General features: G+C 52.0%; 1 protein-coding gene across 1 annotated transcript; it reads left to right on the top strand.

The window, feature by feature from the left end:
* The first annotated feature begins 815 nt into the window (after nt 1-815).
* LOC129711498 (ephrin type-A receptor 2) lies at nt 816-9,292 on the top strand. Its single transcript, XM_055659141.1, has 3 exons — nt 816-982; nt 7,332-7,399; nt 8,585-9,292. Exons 1-3 carry the CDS (start codon nt 847-849, stop codon nt 9,275-9,277), a joined length of 897 nt encoding a protein of 298 aa, XP_055515116.1. The 5' UTR covers nt 816-846; the 3' UTR covers nt 9,278-9,292.
* Nucleotides 9,293-20,608: the final 11,316 nt, after the last annotated feature.

Raw genomic sequence — 20,608 nt, 5'->3', positions numbered from 1 at the left:
GTGTGTGTGTGTGTGTGTGTGTGTGTGTGGGTGTGTGTGGGGTGTGTGTGTGTGTGTGTGTATGAGGGTGTGTGTGTGTGTGTGTGTGGTGTGTGTGGGGTGTGTGTGTGTGTGTGTGTGTGTGTGTGTGTGGGGGGGGGGGGGGGGTGTGTGTGTGTGGGAACAGCGTTGTTCTCAAACATTGCCTCGCCCCCCCTCCCCCCTCCCCCCTCTACCCCCTCGCTGTCTGTCTGTCCCGGACGGGGGCTTTGGTCTCCACCCCCTTCCAGCGGCTGACGGGCTGCCCAGGAATGCTGAATAAAGCACTGGCACTTAATTGCTTCCATTGTGCAGGGAGAGAGAGAGAGCGAGAAGGGGGGGGGGAGAGGGAGAGGGGGAGAGGGGAGAGGGGGGAGGAGGGGGGGGGGGGGGTAGTAGAAAGGGGGGGGGGGAGAGAGAGGGGGAGAGAGAGAGAGGGGGGAGGGGGGGAGAGAAGGAGGGAGAGAGAGAGAGAGAGGGGGAGAGAGAGAGAGAGAGAGAGAGAGAGAGAGAGGGATATAGACTGGACAATAGAGACGTGAGAGTATGGCGAGAGAGAGGGAGCGAGAGAGAGAGAGAAAGAGAGAGGGAGAGAGAGAGGAGAGGAGAGAGAGAGAGAGAGAGACAGGGAGAGAGAGAGAGAGAGAGAGAGAGAGAGAGAGAGAGAGGGAGGGAGAGAGAGAGAGAGAGAGAGAGAGAGAGAGAGAGAGAGAGAGAGAGAGAGAGAGAGAGAGAGAGAGAGGGGGAGGGAGAGAGAGAGAGGGGGAGGGAGGGAGGGAGGGGAGAGAGAGGGGGGCGGAGCGCCGTCTCCACGTCAGTTGGCTGTGAATGAAACTCCGAGCAGAACTTGGACTCAACTCCTGCTGTAACTTCGCCCCGAGTTCTCCCGCAGCCATGGAGCGGTCCCACCTCGCCGTCCTGCTCCTGCTCGCCCTGGTCCGACCCTCTCTACAGACCAACGAAGGTAAGAAGAGGCAGATTTTTCTTTCCTTGCCCCCTCCTGTTTAAAACCCCTCCAGCTCACAGCTCGCCCGTGGATTTCAGGGAGACGAGGTTTCTCTCGCTGGGAGAGTCTCCCCACAGCCTTCAAAGCCGGAATGTGCAGGAGGAAAATGGTTTACACCGGAGACAGGAGTAACTCAGTGGGACAGGGCAGGGCAGCGTCTCCGGAGACAAGGAATGGGTGACGTTTCGGGTCGAGACCCTTCTTAAAGTCTTGGATCTCCAAAATATTCCTAATGGAATTTCAACTGGAGGTGGTGGAGTGAGGACTCAAGCCGGAAAAGCATTTGTTTGGGGGAAGAAAGATCTACCTTAAGTCGTTCGAGTTAACTTGGCCACGCCGACGCACTTGTCCCACCTGCCCGCGTTTGCCCCATATCCCTCGTCTGAAGAAGGGTTTCGGCCCGAAACGTTGCCTATTTCCTTCGCTCCATAGATGCTGCTGCACCCGCTGAGTTTCTCCAGCTTTTTTGTGTAACCTCCCTCTAAACCTGTCCAATTGAGTCTTAAACATTGCGATGTTCCCACTGCCTCAACTACCTCCTCCGGCAGCTCGTTCCAAACCCTTGTGTGAAAAAGTCACCCTGTCCAGAGGTTTTTGTTTTAAATTGTGTTATAGTTCCTGCCTCAACTACCTACTCTGGCAGCTTGTTCCTGTGTGTGTGTGAAATGTTGCCGTTCAGATTTCTGCCTGACCTCAGCTGAGTTACTCCAGCACTTTGTGTTCCACGCGAGACCCCCAGGTGTGTTCCACGCGAGACCCCCAGGTGTGTTCCACGCGAGACCCCCAGGTGTGTTCCACGCGAGACCCCCATGTGTGTTCCACGCGAGACCCCCAGGTGTGTTCCACGCGAGACCCCCAGGTGTGTTCCACGCGAGACCCCATGTGTGCTCCACGCGAGACCCCCCATGTGTGTTCCACGCGAGACCCCCATGTGTGTTCCACGCGAGACCCCCCATGTGTGTTCCACGCGAGACCCCCAGCGTCCGCGCTTTCTTTTTGTTTGGGACCCCACAAACTTCTTGGGAACTTTATATCAAAACAAAAAAAGTTTGAGGTTGGTCCCCCGAGCGCTTGGGGGTCCGGTCCCGTGAACACGGGGAACACAGGCAGGGGTTGAGAGGGGGAAGGAGGTAGATCAGCCACGATTGAACGGAGGAGTGGACCCGCTGGGGCAGGATTGCCCAATTTTTCCTGCTCGGATGACTTGAGAACTCACGGGGCCGCCCTGTTGTGTAACGTTAGTCACAGCCGCTTGGATCTTTGGAATAAAGGGGTGGCCATTTAAGACTTTTTCCACCCAGAGAGTTGTGTGAATTTGTGGAATTCCCCGCCACAGAGGGCAGTGGAGGCCAAGTCACTGGGTGGATTTGAGAGAGAGTTAGATAGAGCTCTAGGGGCTGGTGGAGTCGAGGGATATGGGGAGAGGGCAGGCACGAGTTATAATAGATTGGGGCCGATCAGCCATGATCACAATGGATTTTTGATGATCACAACATATTTTTCTATGTTTCTATGAAAGATCGAGGGGGATAGGATTTTGGGCGAATGGGAAGTACGGACTCGAAGGGCCGAATGGCCTCCTCCTGCACCTATTTTCTATGTTTCTATCTTCCAACGTGGCAGGCCATTCGGCCCGTCGAGTCCGTACCTCCCCAATCGCCCAAATTCCTATCCCCCTCGATCTTTCATAGAAACGTGGAAAAACAGGTGCAGGAGTAGAGGCCATTCGGCCCTTCAAGCCAGCACCGCCATTCAATGTGATCGTGCTGGTCGTCCCCAATCAGTACCCCGTTCCTGCCTTCTCCCCCATATCCCCTTGATCCCTTTAACCCGAAGAGCTAAATCTAACTCTATAACTAAATCTAAATCTAACTCCCATCTCTTGAAAACATCCAGTGAGTTGCGTTGCGTTCTGTGGCAGAGAATTCCGCAGATTCACAACTCTCTGGGTGGAAACTGGCAAGAGGGGCGAGGTTTTTGGAGTAAGGAGGGGGAGGGGGGGGGGGTGAGAGCTTTTGAGGAGGTCTGCTCTCGATAGCCTGTCTTTAGGGGGGTGATTTTATTTGGCGGGGTGGGGGGAGGAAAAGGTGACAAAAACGCGAATATATATATATATATATTAGACCAAGTGCGGACCCGTTGGGTCTCTTCCCCCAACGTGGGGGGGGGGGGGGGGGGGGGGGGGGGGGGGGGGGGGGGGGGGGGGGGGGGGGGGGGGGGGCGGCATGCAGCGGCACACAACGAACTACCCCCCCCCCCACTCACGCTAATGGAGGGGAGAGAGAGTGGGAGAGAGAGAGGGGAGGGGGGGGGGGGGGTGAGAGGAGAGGGGGGGGAGGGGGAGAGGGGGGGGGATAGTAGAGGAGGGGGGGAGAGGGAGGGTGGGGAGTGGGAGAGGAGGGTGGGGGAGAGGAGAGGGGGTGGGGGGGGAGGGGGGGGGAGAGGGCTGGGGGCGGGGGGGAGGAGAGGGGGAGGGGGAAGAGGGGGAAGAGGGGGAGGGAGAGGGTGGGAGAGAGAGGGGAGTGGGGAGAGAGGAGGGGGAGGAGAGGGAGGGGGGGGAGAGGGAGAGAGGGGAGGAAGAGGGAGGGGGAGGGGGGCTCTGAGCGAGGTGGCCAAAACTGACGGCCGTAGGTGGCAGCGTACTCTCGGAAACACAGATCGCCAAAACCGGTCTAGAACTTAGTTTTAGTAATATATAGATGAATTATTGGCAGCCCGACCGACCCCGCGCCTGGAGTATTTTAAGAAGGAACTGCAGATGCAGGAAAAAAAATCGAAGGTAGATTAAAAGTGCAGGAGGAACTCAGCGGTTGGGCAACATCTATGTGGATCTAAGGAAATAGGCAACGTTTCGGGCCGAAACCCGGAAGGGTTTCGGCCCGAAACGTTACCTATTTCCTTCCCTCCACATAGATGCTGCCTCTGATCAGAACACAGCGCAGCGCAGGGACAGGCACCCTTCGGCCCTCCATGGCCGTGCTGGGCGCCGCACCAAGTTAGACTAATGTGCGGGAAGGAACTGCAGATGCTTAAGGGTTTATTTTGACACAGGAGATAGACACAAAACTCTCTGCCTGGAGTAACTTCAGAGCGTCTCTGGAGAGAAGGAACGGGTCGGGAGAGACCCTTCTGCAGTGTTTCTCCAGCACTTTTGTCTAGATGGCATGTGTGTGTGTGTGTGGGGATGTGTGTGTGACCTCCTCTCGCATCTCGCCAAGTCGCTGGGAGAAGTGGGCCACTGGTGCAGGACAGTTGCGACCCTCCCCCCCCCCCCCCCCCGGCCCGGAGGGGTGGTCTCGGCGCCTCACCGAGTCAAAGAGAGAAGCGGGCCCCGGGTGAGAGGGGCCGGGACACGGGCCGGTCATTGTGTACACCTGGGGCTACTTGTACAACGCGGTTAGCGACCTGTGTGTGTGTGGTGTGTCTCTCTGTGTGTGATACTGCGTGTGTCTGTGTGTGTGTGTCTGTGTCTGTGTGTGTGCCTGTGTCTGTGTGTGTCTCTTTGTGTGTGTGGCTGTCTGTGTGTGTATGTCTGTGTGTGTGTGTCTGTGTGTGTGTGTCTGTGTGTGTGTATTGTGTGCGTGTCTGTGTCTGTGTGTGTGTGTATGTCTGTCTGTGTGTGTCTGTGTCTATGTGTGTCTGTGTGTCTGTGTGTGTGTGTGTGTGTGTGTGTGTGTGTGTGTGTGTGTGTGTGTGTTGTGTGTGTGTGTGTGTCTGTCTGTGTGTGTGTGTTTGTGTGTGTGTGTCTGTGTGTGTGTGTGTGTGTGTGTGTGTGTGTGTGTGTGTGTGTGTGTGTGTGTGTGTGTGTGTGTGTGTGTGTATGTGTGTGTGTGTGTCTGTGTGTGTATGTCTGTGTGTGTATGTCTGTGTGTGTATGTCTATGTGTGTGTATGTCTATGTGTGTGTGTGTCTGTGTGTGTATGTCTATGTGAGTGTGCGTCTGTGTGTGCGTCTGTGTGTGTGTGTGTGTGAGAGAGACACACACGGGAGTCGAGCAGGAGAGGGGGGTTTAAAGTGCAGCGTTTGAAGGCCTCGCTGGTTTGAATTTCAAAGACCTGGGGTTTACTGCTTTGAAACTTTAACGAGTCTGCGGCCAGTTTTCCACCAGGAAACTTAAGGAGGCTGGGAAGAGACTGGGGCTGTGATCCCCCAGCATGGGGGAAAGCAAACCTGCCTCCCCTTCTCACAGTTAGTTCACAGTGTGTGTGTTTGCATGGCCAGGGGATAGGGGCTCCAATCCTGTATCGTCCCTGCTGGGGTGGATTCTCCACCAACGCTCCCATAAATCGCAGGTAGGTCCACACAAGATGCTGCAGTAACTCAGCGGGACAGGCAGCATCATCTCTGGAGAGAAGGAGTTCAAGCCCCAGCTGAATGTCACCCATTCCTTCTCTCCAGAGACGCTGCCTGTCCCACTGAGTTACTCCAGCATTTTGTGTAGACCCACCATGTAACAAACCAACTCCAGCACGGAAACAGGCCATCTCAGCCCTTCTAGTCCGTGCCGAACACGTATTCTCCCCTAGTGCCATCTACCTGCACCCAGACCATAACCCTCCATTCCTTTCCCGTCCACATACCTATCCAATTTATTTTTAAATGATAAAATCGAACCTGCCTCCACCACTTCCACTGGAAGCTCATCCCACACCGCTACCACTCTCTGAGTAAAGAAGTTCCCCCTCATGTTACCCCTAAACTTCTGTCCCTTAATTCTCAAATCATGTCCTTTTCTTTGAATCTTCCCTACTCTCAATGGGAAAAGCTTATCCACGTCAACTCTGTCTATCCCTCTCATCATTTTAAAGACCTCTAATCAAGTCCCCCCTTAACCTTCTGCGCTCCAGAGAATAAAGCCCTAACTTGGTCAACCTACCTTCGATTTAAACCAGCATCTGCAGTTCCTTGCAACATCCTGGATCTGGTCAAATATTATTCACAGCTTTCCCATCCTGTCCCCATTGAAGGCAACGTTCTTTGGAACCACAAACAAACACAGCACAAAACACGCGCACACACACACACACACACACACACACAACACACACACACACACACACACACACACACACACACACACACACACACACACACACACACCACACACACACACACACACCACACACACACACACACACACACACACACAAAAATGTCATTCCTGTTTTCAGGAAACGTTAAGTTAAAATGCATCTGCCGGGGCTGGCTGGAGTAGTTGCTGCTGGTTCTGTGACATTGCCTTCCCGTTTGGCCGCTGGATGTGTGGCTAAGGAGGATGTCGATGAGCCTGGCCCCCCCATCTCCAGGGACATCCCAGAATATCCCGTTACAATACGCTGGCCGGCCACATGTTGCTGGAGTAACTCAGCAGGGCCGGGCAGGTCCAGACCTTTCTTCAGACTGGGAGTCGGGGGGGAGAGACCAGGGGAGTTTTGGTCTCCTAATCTGAGGAAGGACATTCTTGCCATAGAGGGAGTACAGAGAAGGTTCACCAGACTTTGATTCCTGGGATGGCAGGACTTTCATATGAAGAAAGACTGGATAGACTCGGCTTGTACTCACTGGAATTTAGAAGATTGAGGGGGGGATCTTATAGAAATGCACAGAATTCTTAAGGGGTTGGACAGGCTAGATGCAGGAACATTGTTCCCGATGTTGGGGAAGTCCAGGACAAGGGGTCACATGGTTTAAGGATAAGGGGGAAATCTTTTAGGACCGATATGAGAAAATCATTTTCACACAGTGGTGAATCTGTGGAATTCTCTGCCACAGAAGGTAGTTGAGGCCACACAGTTCATTGGCTATATTTAAGAGGGAGTTAGATGTGGCCCTTGTGGCTAATGGGATCAGGGGGTATGGAGAGAAGGCAGGGATGGGATACTGAGTTGGATGATCAGCCATGATCATATCGAATGGCGGTGCAGGCTCGAAGGGCCGAATGGCCTCTACTCCTGCACCTGTTTTCTATGTTTCTATGTTTCTGTGAGTGAAGGAAATAGGCAACATTTCGGGCCAAAAATCTGAAAGAAATTGGCAGAAATCCGAAGGAAATAGGCAAACGTTGCCTATTTCCTTCGCTCCACATATATGCTGCTGCACCCGCGGATTTCCCGCTGAGTTTCTCCAGCATTTTGTCTACCATCGATTTCCCCGCACGCTGCAGTTCCTTATTAACCACCATGAGGTAGATGGGAGGGTCAGGACCATCCTGTAGTTGTTGCTAGAATGGTTCTGTTGCTGGGCGCTGTGGGAGGTTTGCCGGGCTGTACGTTGCTGCTCTGATCACCCCTTGCTCTTGTTTTGACAGTTGTCCTCCTGGACTTTGCCTCAGCCCACGGAGAACTCGGCTGGCTCACCAACCCGTACAACAGCGCGGTAAGTACCGTGGCGCGCCCAATCGCATCCCGCCCACGGCCAACTCCAAACCACGCTGCGACCATTAGGGGGGGGAAGGGCAAGTTTTCGAGGCACAGCATGGAAACAGGCCCTTCGGCTCAACTTGCCAACACTACCAACATGTCCCATCTACACAAGTCCCACCTTGGGTCCATATCCCTCCAAACCTGTCCAATCACAAGGCACAAGGGCCACATCTAACTCCCTCTTGCTATCCCGCAAAATGCATTTTGTTGTCTCTGTACTGTACACTGACAATGACAATTAAAATTGAATCTGAATCTGAATCTATATTTAAGAGGGAGTTAGATGTGGCCCTTGTGGCTAAAGGGATCAGGGGGTATGGAGAGAAGGCAGGTACAGGATACTGAGTTGGATGATCAGCCATGATCATATTGAATGGCGGTGCAGGCTCGAAGGGCCGAGTGGCCTCTACTTCTGCACCTATTTTCTATGTTTCGATGTTTCTATCCATGTACCTGTCTAATTGTTTCAATAGACAATAGGTGCAGGAGTAGGCCATTCGGCCCTTCGAGCCAGCACCGCCATTCAATGTGATCATGGCTGATCGTCCCCAATCAGTACCCCGTTCCTGCCTTCTCCCCATATCCCCTAACTCTGCTATTTTTACGAGCTCTATCTAGCTCTCTCTTGAAAGCATCCAGAGAACCCGCCTCCACCGACATCTGAGGCAGAGAATTCCACAGACTCACCACTCTCTGTGAGAAGAAGTGTTTCCTCGTCTCTGTTCTAAATGGCTTACCCCTTATTCTTAAACTGTGTGTGGCCCCTGGTTCTGGACTCCCCCAACATCGGGAACATGTTTCCTGCCTCTAGTGTGTCCAAGCCCTTAACAATCTTATATGTTTCAATGAGATCCCCTCTCATCCTTCTAAACTCCAGAGTGTACAAGCCCAGCTGCTCCAGTTTCTGCTCCCCTGTTTCTTAAAAGTTGCGCTAGCCCCAGCCTCAACTACCTCCTCCGGCAGCTCGTTCCGTACACCCACCACCCCCTCAGCTTCCCATTAAATCTTTCCCCCTCTCATCTTAAACCCGTGTCCTCTGGTTCTCGACGTCCCGCCGTCTCTGGGCTCGAGTCTCTACGCGACCACGTGATCTCGGTGGAAGTGTGACTATCCTCTCCTTCTCTCCTTCCCTCAAAAGTGGGACATCCTTCAGATGGTGTGGAACGACACACTGATCTACGCGTACAGCGTGTGTAACGTGGTGGAGGGCGACCAGGATAACTGGCTGCGGACTAACTGGATCTACCGCGGGGAGGCCCAGCGCATCTTCATCGAGCTCAAGTTCAACGTGCGAGACTGTAACACCTTCCCCGACATCGCCACCACCTGCAAGGAGACCTTCAACCTCTTCTACGCCGAGTCCGACTTCGATTACGGCACGATATTCCGGAAGAACCAGTTCACCAAAATCGACACCATCGCCCCGGACGAGATCACGAGGCAGGAGGATCTGGACGGTCGGGTGGTGAGGGTGAACATGGAGGTGCGTTCGGTCGGGTCGCTCAAGAAGAAGGGGTTCTACCTGGCGTTCCAGGACGTGGGGGCGTGCGTGGGCATCATGTCCGTGCGGGCCTACTACAAGAAGTGCCCGACCCTGGAGCGCGGCATGGCGCTCTTCCCCGAGACCACGGCCGGAGCCGACTCCCAGGCGCTGTCCGAAGTCATCGGCACTTGCCTGGACCACGCGGTGGCCCTTCAGGAGCCCCCGAAGATGCACTGCAACACCGACGGCAAGTGGCTGGTCCCCGTGGGCCAGTGTGTGTGCGTGGCGGGATACGAGATCGTGGGCAGCAAGTGCGCAGGTAAGCCTGGCCGCTGGAATCGCCATTAACATGGTCTTCATTGTCTGCATTGTCAGCGTCTGGGTGAACATATGATGAGCATTTGACAGCTCTGGGCCTCGACTCGCTGGAGTTTAGAAGGTTGAGGGGGGGGAACCTCATTGAAACTTACAGAATAATGAAAGGCCTGGATAGAGTGGATGTGGAGAGGATGTTCCCGCTGGTGGGAGAGTCTAGGACCAGAGGGTGCAGCCTCAGAATAAAAGGACGTAACTTTAGATCCTCAAGGAGATGAGGATGAATCTCTTTAGTCGGAGGGTGGTGAATCTGTGGAATTCAGTGCCACAGACGGCTGTGGAGGCCAAGACAGTAGATATTTTAGCGATATTTCAGAGATTGATAGATTCTTGATTAGTACGGGTGTCATGGGCTTATGGGGAGAAGGCAGGAGAATGGGGTTGAGCGGGAGAGATAGATCAGCCATGGTTGAATGGCGGAGTAGACTTAATGGGCTAATTCTGCTCCTAGACTTTATTAACTTGTTGGTCAGGGCCCTGCGTCCAAGAGTCGGGATGTCGTGATGCAGCTGTCGCTAAGACTTGGGTCCGGCCACATTTGGAGCGTTGCACGCAAGTCTGGATGCCCCCCCCACCCCTAGCAGGAAGGTGGTGAAGGCTTTGGAGAGGTTTATTTTACCAGAATGGTTGCAATTTACACTAGTGTAGATCAGGAGATTTCCTGTGGACCAAAAAAATTAAAATCTCCAGATACCAATCAGTTCGCAATAACCAACCTGATCTCCCGGTGGCTCAGCAAGCTTTACACCCCCCCCAGCCCCCCCCCCCCCCTCCCATTCCCAATCTGACTAGGGGACATAGTTGCAGAATAAGGGGGGGGCTCTTTTAAAACTGAGATGAGGAAGAACTTCTTCACCCAGAGGGTGGTTAATTTATGGAATTCACTGCCCCAGGGAGCAGTGGAAGCAGAAACTTTAATTATATTTAAGACTAAAATAGATGGTTTTTTAGCTGCCAAGGGGATAAGGGGCTACGGGGAGAGGGCAGGGATATGGGCCTAGGTATGGTTAGTATAGTAAGACCTGAGTGATCTCCTGGACAAGTGTCGATCGCCTAGATTGGGGTCGGAGAGGAATTTCCCGGATTTTTTTCCCGAATTGGACCTGGGTTTTTATCCGTTTTTTTGCCTCCCCCAGGAGATCACGAGGTTCTTGGGGTGGAGAGGGGTGATAGCGGTATAAAGGGGAGGGTAGTGTCTTGTGTTCTGTGTCTTGTGTCTACTGTTTGTGGGTAAGTGTGTCTGTTTAGTGTTCAGCCATGAGCGAATGGCGGTGCGGGCTCGATGGACCTGGTGGTCTGCTCTCGCACCTACTTTCTATGTTTCTATGTTTCTATGACCTTTCTGTCCTGGGCCTCCTCTCCTCCATGGCCAGAGTGAGTCCCACCGCAAATTGGAGGAGTAGCACCTCATATTTCGCTTGGGTAGTTTACACCCCAGCGGTATGGACATTGACATCTCCAATTTCAGGTAGTCCCTGCTTTCTCCCTCCTTCCCCTCCCCTTCCCAGCTCCCCCACTGTCTCTGCCTCTTCCTTTCTTTCTTCTTCCCAACCCCCCCCCCCCACCCCCCTCTGAAGAAGGATCTCGACCCGAAACGTCACCTATTCCTTCGCTCCATAGCCGCTGCCTCACCTGCTGAGTTACTCCAGCTTTATTGTCCACTTTCGATTTTTCCAGCATCTGCAGTTCTTTCTTAAAGATGCTTAATTGTGGTTGGCATGGTAATGAGGTAACGAAAGGATGTGCGGATGTGGCAATTGCCCACTAGTCTTGTTGACCACTAGCGGAGCAAAACAGGTTTCAGACACATTATCTCCCAGATGTTATTGTCTGGTTGGTGAACAAAACACAACTGCAATAGTTGGGTACACCACCACTTTTTTCCCGGGGTCGAACCTGAGGCAGGAATCTGGTTTCCAATGAGAACACATTTTGCACGGTCAAACCTGGAGTTGCTCAGCAGGTTAGGCAGTATCGCTGGGGGATATGGATGGGGCAAAGGCTCAGGTCAGGACCCTGCTTCGAATCTGAAGAAGGGTCCCAGACCTGAAACATCACCGATCCATGACCTCCAGAGATGTTGTCTGACATGTTGAGTTACTCCAGCACTTTGTGTCTTTTTTTTGTGTAAACCTGCACCTGCAGTTCCATGTGCGTAATCGGGTTAGACTTGGAGATGTGTAAAGTTGCAGACTTTGAGAATTCATGTGTGTGGTGCACTGAGATTTAGTTATTGTGTGGTTCTGATCTCAGAATGATATCACTTGGGTACAACCCACAAAGGTGGTTAAACAGGTGGGACCTGATCACTGAGATTTAGTTCCAGATTGTTTCACCTCTTTGCCTCCCACCTGCCCCCTCCTTACAGTCTGACGATCTGAATTCCATTCTGTTGAAACTCATTGCCACAGACGGCTGTGGAGGCCACAAGTCAGCGGATATATTTAAGGCGGAGATAGATAGGTTCGTGATTAGTGCGGGTATCAGAGGGCAGGAGAATGGGGTTAGGAGGGGAGAGATAGATCAGCCATGATTGAATGGCAGAGTAGACTAGATGGGCCGAATGGCCTAATTCTGCATGAAGAAGGGCCCCCCCGATCTGGAACGTCACCCCCCCTTTCTCTCCGGAGATGTTGAGTGACCCGCTGAGTTACTCCGGCCGGCCCTTTGTGTGTGTCTATCTTCACACTGGTTCCATGTTTTCCCACTTTCCCCATCCACTCCATACTCTCTGGTGGGCAATTCCAAGATTACTCCAGCACTTTGTGTCTATCTTTGATTTAAACCAGCATCTGCAGTTCTCTGCCTCTGCTTGGGAACATTATTTCAGGTGTAAAGAGGGGCAGTGAAAAGCTTTGTGTTGCATCCTACCCAACCAGATCTAATTCGATACATCAAGAGGATCACGGCAATGGGAAGATACAGAGTGCAGAATATAGAATCACTGGATGGGTTTAAGAGAGTTAGATAGAGCTCTAGGGGAGTCGTGGGATATGGGGAGAAGGCAGGCACTGGTTATTGACTGGCACCAGGGACTAACTCTACTGAACGTTTTTCCTTCCATTATTTATTATGTAAAAGAATATGTGTGTTATGATTGTGTTTATAATTTGTTTGGTTGTTTGGTTGTTTGTCTTTTGCACAAAAGTCCGCGAGCATTGCCACTTTCATTTCACTGCACATCTCGTATGTGTATGTGACAAATAAACTTGACTTGACTTGTCTTGAGAGGGGACAATCGTCCATGATCACAATGAATGGCGGTGCTGGCTCGAAGGGCCGAATGGCCTCCTCTTGCACTTATTTTCTATGTTTCGATGACCCCTACAGCAGTATCTCGGTGATCTTAAACTACCTGGCACTAAATATTATTGTCAATCTGTACATTGTGAATGGATCAAATGTAATCATGTATTGTGTTGAGACTTCTCTGGATGCTTTCAAGAGGGAGCTAGATCGGGCTCTTAAAGATGGCAGAGTCAGGGGATATGGGGGAGAAGGGAGGAACGGGGTACTGATTGGGGATGATCAGCCGTGGTCATATTGAATGGCGGTGCTGGCTCGAAGGGCTGAATGGCCTCCTCCTGCACCTATTTTCTATGTTTCTCGGCATTATAGTGGGACCGTTCCAAAGACAAAGTCCAATGTCGGCGATGCTCCGTTTTAGTTTAGTGGATCTGCGTGGAAAGAGGCCCTTCAGCCCATCGAGTCCATGCCGACCAGTAATCCTCCTACGCCAACCACTGTCCTACAAATTTACCAATTGTACGAACCTACGGACGTCTTTGGAGTGTGTGTGGGGGGAAACCGGAGCGCCCGGAGAAAACCCACGCGGGTCACCGTGGGGGCGGGAGAACGTGCAAACTCCGCACGGACAGCACCCGCGGTCAGGGTCGAAAACCCGGGTCTCTGGCGCCGTGAGGAAGCGACTCTACCCGTGGATGGGACAGTACCCTGGTTTATGGAAGGGCCGTTCGGAAGCCTGATAACAGAGGGGGGGGGGGGGGGGAGGAGCTGTTCCTGGGTCTGGTGGTGGGTGGGGGGGGGGGGGGGGGGGGGGGGGGGGTGGGAGAGAGAAGAAGGAATGACCAGGGTGGGACCAGTTCAGCGGGTGCAGCAGCATTTATGGAGTGAAGGAAATAGGCAACGTTTCGGGCCGAAAACCGGAAGGAAATGGGCAACATTTCAGGCAGAAACCCTGAAGGAAATGGGCAACGTTTCGGGCCGAAACCCTCAAATTAATAGGTAATGTTTCGGGCCAAAACCCTAAGGAAATAGGTAACGTTTCGGGCCGAAACCCTAAGGAAATAGGCAACGTTTCGGGCCGAAACCCTCAAATTAATAGGTAATGTTTCGGGCCAAAACCCTAAGGAAATGGGCAACGTTTCGGGCCGAAACCCTAAGGAAATAGGCAACGTTTCGAGTCGAAAACCTGAAAGAAATAGGTAACGTTTCGGGCCGAAACCCTAAGGAAATGGGCAACGTTTCGGGCCGAAACCCTGAAATTAATAGGTAATGTTTCAGGCCAAAGCCCTAAGGAAATAGGTAACGTTTCGGGTCGAAACCCTGAAATTAATAGGTAATGTTTCAGGCCAAAACCCTAAGGAAATAGGTAACATTTCGGGTCGAAACCCTGAAATTAATAGGTAATGTTTCAGGCCAAAACCCTAAGGAAATAGGTAACGTTTCAGGCCGAAACCCTGAAATTAATAGGTAATGTTTCAGGCCAAAACCCTAAGGAAATAGGTAACGTTTCAGGCCGAAACCCTGAAATTAATAGGTAATGTTTCAGGCCAAAACCCTAAGGAAATAGGTAACGTTTGAAATTAATAGGTAATGTTTCGGGCCGAAACCCTAAGGAAATAGGTAACGTTTCGGGTCGAAACCCTTCCGGGTTTCGGCCCGAAACGTTGCCTATTTCCTTCGGCCCCACATTAGATGCTGCTGCACCCGCTGAGTTTCACCAGCACTTTTGTCCACCAAGCCTTTGATTATGTTGCCTGCTTTAAAGTTAAGACTAAGAGCTTTCAGCCAGGTGGGGGAGGGGGAGGGGGGAGGAGGAGGAGGAGTGGGGCTGGGGGTGGGGACGGAAAGAACCCTCTGAAAGAATTCACAGGACAATGGGCGCTTTTGTGCAGCCGGTTTGTTTAATGAGACACGACCTCTGCCATTCAGCGGTGAGCTTTGTGAGTGGACCTCCCCGTTTTTTCTCTCTCGCATAAGTGAAATTCCATCACTGCCTGCGATATAACATGCATTCCACAGGCCCGGCCCTTAGCCTGGAAAGATTGAAGCGCTGACAATGAAAGGGGGGGAGTCTCATTGAAACATATAAGATTGTTAAGGGCTCGGACACGCTAGAGGCAGGAAACATGTTCCCGATGCTTGGGGGAGAGGAGAGGAGAGGGGAGGTGGGGGGAGAGAGGAGAGGGGGGAGTGAAAGGGGAGGGAGGGGGGGGCGTGGGGGGGAAGAGAGGGAAAGAGGGGGGGGGGGAGAGGGGGAGGGACTCCACAACCAGGGGCCACACAGTTTTAAGAATAAGGGGTAATAATCCGTTTACAACGGAGACGAGGAAACACTTTTTCTCACACAGAGAGAGTTGTGAGTCTGTGGAATTCTCTGCCTCGGAGTGTGTGCTGGGGTGGAGGCCGGTTCTCTGGATGCTTTCATAGAAACATAGAAAATAAGGTGTAGGAACAGTGGGCCATTCAGCCCTTCGAGCCTGCACCACACAGAGAGTGGTGAATCTCTGGAACTCTCTGCCACAGAGGGTAGTCGAGGCCAGTTCATTGGCTATATTTAAGAGACATTGAAAACATAGAAACATAGAAATTAGGTGCAGGAGTAGGCCATTCGGCCCTTCGAGCCTGCACCGCCATTTAATATGATCATGGCTGATCATCCAAATCAGTATCCCGTACCTGCCTTCTCTCCATACCCTCTGATCCCCTTAGCCACAAGGGCCACATCTAACTCCCTCTTAAATATAGCCAATGAACTGTGGCCTCAACTACCCTCTGTGGCAGAGAGTTCCAGAGATTCACCACTCTCTGTGTGAAAAAAGTTCTCCTCATCTCGGTTTTAAAGGATTTCCCCTTATCCTAAGAGGGAGTTAGATATGGCCCTTGTGGCTAAGGGGATCAGGGGGTATGGAGAGAAGGCAGGTACGGGATACTGAGTTGGATGATCAGCCATGATCATATTGAATGGCGGTGCAGGCTCGAAGGGCCGAATGGCCTACTCCTGCACCTAATTTCTATGTTTCTATGTCTATTCAATATGATCATGGCTTTCAAGAGAGAGCTTGAAAAAAATGGCACAGGGGAGAGAAGGCAGGAACGGGGTACTGATTGGGGACGGATCAGCCATGATCGCATTGAATGGCGGTGCTGGCTCGAAGGGCCGAATGGCCTACTGATCCTGCACCTAGTGTCTAAAAATGCTGGAGAAACTCAGCGGAGTTGTGGGGGGGGGGGGGGGGCAGCATGAAGGAAATGGGCAACGTTTCCTATTTCCCTCGCTCCATAGATGCCGCCTTACCCGCTGAGTTCAACCAGGGTTGCTCCGTGCTGCTAGCCCCCCCCCCCCCCCCCCCTCGACCAGCCTCACTGAAGCCGGAATGCTAACAACCTTTCAGTTCTGATCTCCTCCTGTTCTCGGGTCGGGTCAATTGGTGACCTTGGCAACCGCAAAGAATTTCCAGGAGCAGTCTCAGGGTCAACAACTGTGACCCGCTGCCCCCATCTTTAATTATAGATTAACCCGCCCAGCCCAGCCCACTCAAATAGACAATAGGTGCCCTTCGGCCAGCACCGCCATTCAATGCGATCACGCTGCTGATCATCCCAAAATTAGTACCCCCCCCCCCCGTTCCTGCCTTCTCCCCCCATATCCCCCCCGACTCCGCTATTTTTAAGACCCCTATCTAGCTCTCTCTCGAAAGCATCCAGAGAACCTGCCTCCACCGCCCTCTGGGGCAGAGAACTCCACAGACTCACCATATCCCCCTCGTCTTGCGCCGATTCTATAAGCTTGTTCCGTCTCTATATTTTATTTACCTCTGCTGTGCTGTTCGCCCCTTGGGGACAGTATCCCCTTTGCCTAGCGGGTGCAGCAGCATCCATGTGGAGCGAAGGAAATAGGCAACGTTTCGGGCCGAAACCCTTCCGGGTTTCGGCCCGAAACGTTACCTATTTCCTATAGTGGAGATTTTTCAACTCAGATTCAGATTCAATTTTTAATTGTCATTGTCAGTGTACAGTGACAATTAAAAAATTGAATCTGAATCTGAGTTGAAAAATCTCCACTATAGGAAATAGGTTAACGTTTCGGGCCGAAACTTGGCATGGGGCGAAGGGAAGGGGCAAATGTTGCCTCTTTCCTTCGCTCCATAGATGCTGCTGCACCCGCTAACATGTCCCACCCCAGTCAATGCTTCTTCTCTTCCCCCCCCGCCCACCACCAGACTCAGATGCAGACGGAACTTGGAACTTTTATCTTGCACTAAAACACCACACCCTTATTCTGTAGAAAGAAACATAGAAATTAGGTGCAGGAGTAGAGGCCATTCGGCCCTTCGAGCCTGCACCGCCATTCAATTTGATCATGGCTGATCATCCAACTCAGTATCCCGTACCTGCCTTCTCTCCATACCCCCTGATCCCCTTAGCCACAAGGGCCACATCTAACTCCCTCTTAAATATAGCCAATGAACTGTGGCCTCGACTACCCTCTGCGGCAGAGAGTTCCAGAGATTCACCACTCTCTGTGTGAAAAAAGTTCTTCTCATCTCGGTTTTAAAGGATTTCCCCCTTATCCTTAAGCTGTGACCCCTTGTCCTGGACTTCCCCAACATCGGGAGCAATCTTCCTGCATCTAGCCTGTCCAACCCCTTAAGAATTTTGTACGTTTCTATAAGTCTACCTTGTACACTGTGGGCGGCTTGGTTAAAACCTGAAGATTGGAGATGGGGTTGGTTTTTATTTATTCCCTGTACCTTGGTAGACATGAGTAAATAAACCAAACTGGGTCTGAACTGTTCCAATGCTGTGTCCGCAACTGACCTTGGGAGAGAGTGGGATTACCGGAATGGCGTCTGGATTAGGAGGTATTAACTACACAGAGAGGTTGGACAGGCTTGGATTGTTTACTCCGGGAGGCCGGAGGTTTGAGGGGAGACCCGAGAGACATGGAGAGGGAGGACAGTCGGGACCACGATATGAAAATCCCACTGGGGCCCTTTGCCTTCCTTTGGGGCCAGTGTCATGTTTTAGTCTGAAGAAGGGTTTCGGCCCGAAACGTCGCCTATTTCTTCGCGTCCATAGATGCTGCCTCACCCGCTGAGTTTCTCCCAGCACTTTGTGTCTACCTTCATGGTTTCATCTGTGTTAAGAGTTCTTGGATACTTTCTACAGCCAGAGCCAGCACCGTGGGTCAGGATCGAACCGGTGTCGTGAGGCATGTACTCTACCGTCTTTGGAATTCTCTGCCGTGGTGGAGGCCGTTTTGAGTTTCTGTTTCTGTTTTCGAGAGAGAGCTAGATAGGGCTCTTAAAAATAGTTGGGGGATATGGGGAGAAGGCAGGAACGGGGCACTGATTGGGGATGATCAGCCATGATCACATTGAATGGCGGTGCTGGCTCGAAGGGCCGAATGGCCTCTACTCCTGCCCCGATTGTCTATTGTCTACCGCCTGCGCCATCATGCACATGCCACTGCACAACAGGTGTCCATTCTGTGGCGGGGGGGGGGTGGAGAGACTAGGCAGGAATGCTAAACCCATGCAGCTCGTTTGAACATCGGCAGTGAATAGAATTGAAAGGAAAAACAACGGGCTTATCTCTGATGTGCTGAAAGAAAGAAAGCACACTAGCTTTGAACATTCTTCTTCCTAAAGCAGGGGGATTAAAGCAGGAAAACTGTGTATTAGTCCAACTGCAGCGGCAGCACAAAAATCCCTTGTGACAAATGTGTTTTTTTTTTCCCCCCGTTGTCAGTAAAGCTGTCCGTGCAAAATGCTGGGTGTCCGAGAAGTTTCCTGGACCCTGCCCTGCACGACCTCTCCCCGTCGCCCAGTTTGGAGTCACAGAGTGCAAACAGGCCCTTCGGCCCGTCTGCCCGCACCTTGCACCTGCCCAAGTGTTTCCATATGGCCTAATGCTGCTCCGAATCACTTGCGAACTTACGACACAACTTACTGTGCATAAAAGTGAACATATCCATTCTCCTTGCATTCGATTTTTTGATTCGAATGTGGTAATTTTACTGTTAAAATGTTTTTTGTTATCCACGAAGTAGTTGCTCTACTCACCAGCCAAAAATCTGTAGCCTCCCCCCCTCCCTTTGATCTGGTATTTTGTTGGTCACATGCTTGATCAATGGTGTTTGATCATTAGGGAGTAGATGTGGCCTTGTGACTACTAGGGATCAGGGGGTATGGAGAGACGGCGGGGGTACAGGATACTGTGTGTGTGTGTGGGATAGTGTAGTGTGTGTGTGGGGTGATTGCTGGGCCGGGGAAACGGCCTCAGAGGGGCCAAAGGGCCCGTTTCCCCTTGTATCCCTAGAATCTAAAGACATAAAGTGCCGAGGAACTCAGAGGCTCAGGCAGCAGACAAGCTCGGAAGAAAAGGACATGGGTGATATTTCGGGCGATAGGAGCAGAATTAGGCCATTCGGCCCATTGAGTCTACCCCGGCTGATCTGCCTCTCCCTCCTATGTGGAGCGAAGGAAATAGGCAACGTTTCGGGCCGAAACCCTTCCGGGTTTCGGGCCGAAACGTTGCCTATTTCCTATATTGGAGATTGTTAATCTTTGCATGGAGCGAAGGAAATGGGCAACGTTGCCGATTTCCTCCGCTCACATATAGATGCTGCTGCACCCCGCTGGTTCTCCAGCACTTCTGTGTTGTAACTTCTCCCATTCTCTTGCTTTCTCTCCCATAAACCCCTGACACCCGTAATGATCAAAGGTCAAGACCCTTCTTCGGGTGAGAGTCGGGGGGGGGGGGGGTGGGGGGGAGAGGGAGACTGGAGTCCAGAGTCCAGTTTCGTCCTTTGTGGTGAGTTATTTACTTTCGACAGGAATATCCCTTTCCCCTGGAGGAAGCGTTTAACTAAACGAGTCTTCCACTCCAGCTTCCTGCTCCCATTCATCAGTTGCTTCCTCTTTGCTGTTACTGGTTTCATTGACCAGGAGATGTGGAGATATGAGGTGTCCATACTCCAGGGTGTGAACCATTGAGTAGTTACTGCTCCCGGCCCCTGTGCGCTGGACTCCTACACTGTCAGAGTGAGGCCACACACACACAAACTGGACCAACAGCACCTGATATTTTGCTTGGGCAGCCCTTGGTGGCATGAATATCGGTCTAGTGCGGAAACAGGCCCTTGGCCCCCAGAGTACTGTACTGACCCCCGCACATCAACACTACCCTACACACACCAGGGCTATTTTACATTTACACCAGGCCAATGTGTGTGTGTGTGGGTGTGTGTGTGGTCGTGGTGTGTGTGGGTGGTGTGTGTGTGTGTGTGGGTGTTGGATAGTGCTCTAGTGTGCGGGTTGATCGATCGTTGGTCGGCACGGACTAGGTGCCGGCGAAGGGGCTGTACCTCATCCATTTTAAAACAAAATAAACTACATTTAAACAAAAAAAAAAAAAAAAAAGAAACAAATTAAATTAAACCGCACTGTATGTCCGTGTACCTTCCGGGGGCAGCACCAAGGCAAATTCCTTGATATGGAATACGTGGCCATAAAAACGTTTTCACTCTCTCCACTCTTTCACCCTCTCTGTTGTGAAAAAAGTTTTTCATCTTTTTACAACCGAAGATGAGAAGAAACTTTTTTCACACAGAGAGTGGGAATCTCTGGAACTCTCTGCCACGAAGGTAGTTGAGGCCCCAGGTAATTGGCTATATTAAGAGGGAGTTAGATGCGGCCCTTGTGGGTAAGGGGATCAGGGGGTATGGAGAGAACCGGCAGGTACGGGTACGGAGTTGGGGATCCGCCATGATATTTATTGAATGGCGGTGCAGCTCGAAGGGTCCGAATGGCTAATCCTGCACAATTCTATGTTGGCTATAACACAGTCAGGCAATAAACTATAAAAAAACGTAATAAACTGAAATTAAAGTTAAAAAGACCGAAACTGAAGTGAACGGTTGGAGGCACTGTGTAGATGCAGCCGTTCGTCGGCAGATGGGGATTAGCAGTACTTTGCCCTCTGTGTGTGTACCCAACAACCCCCCCCCCCCCCCCCCCCCCCCCCCCCCCCCACCACAAAAGAACCAGCCACAGT

The sequence above is a fragment of the Leucoraja erinacea genome, chromosome 30, assembly GCF_028641065.1.
Source record: "Leucoraja erinacea ecotype New England chromosome 30, Leri_hhj_1, whole genome shotgun sequence".
In the NCBI taxonomy this organism is placed as follows: domain Eukaryota; kingdom Metazoa; phylum Chordata; class Chondrichthyes; order Rajiformes; family Rajidae; genus Leucoraja; species Leucoraja erinaceus.
Note: the sequence above shows the minus strand (reverse complement) of the source record. Positions and strands in the feature narration are given on the sequence as shown.

Excerpts from the sequence above, each read along its gene's own strand:
- LOC129711498 (XM_055659141.1), top strand. The coding sequence starts at position 847 with ATGAAACTCCGAGCAGAACTTGGACTCAACTCCTGCTGTAACTTCGCC. Across the intron at positions 983-7,331 it reads CTCTCTACAGACCAACGAAG|TTGTCCTCCTGGACTTTGCC; the intron begins GTAAGAAGAGGC and ends TTGTTTTGACAG. Across the intron at positions 7,400-8,584 it reads CCAACCCGTACAACAGCGCG|TGGGACATCCTTCAGATGGT; the intron begins GTAAGTACCGTG and ends TTCCCTCAAAAG.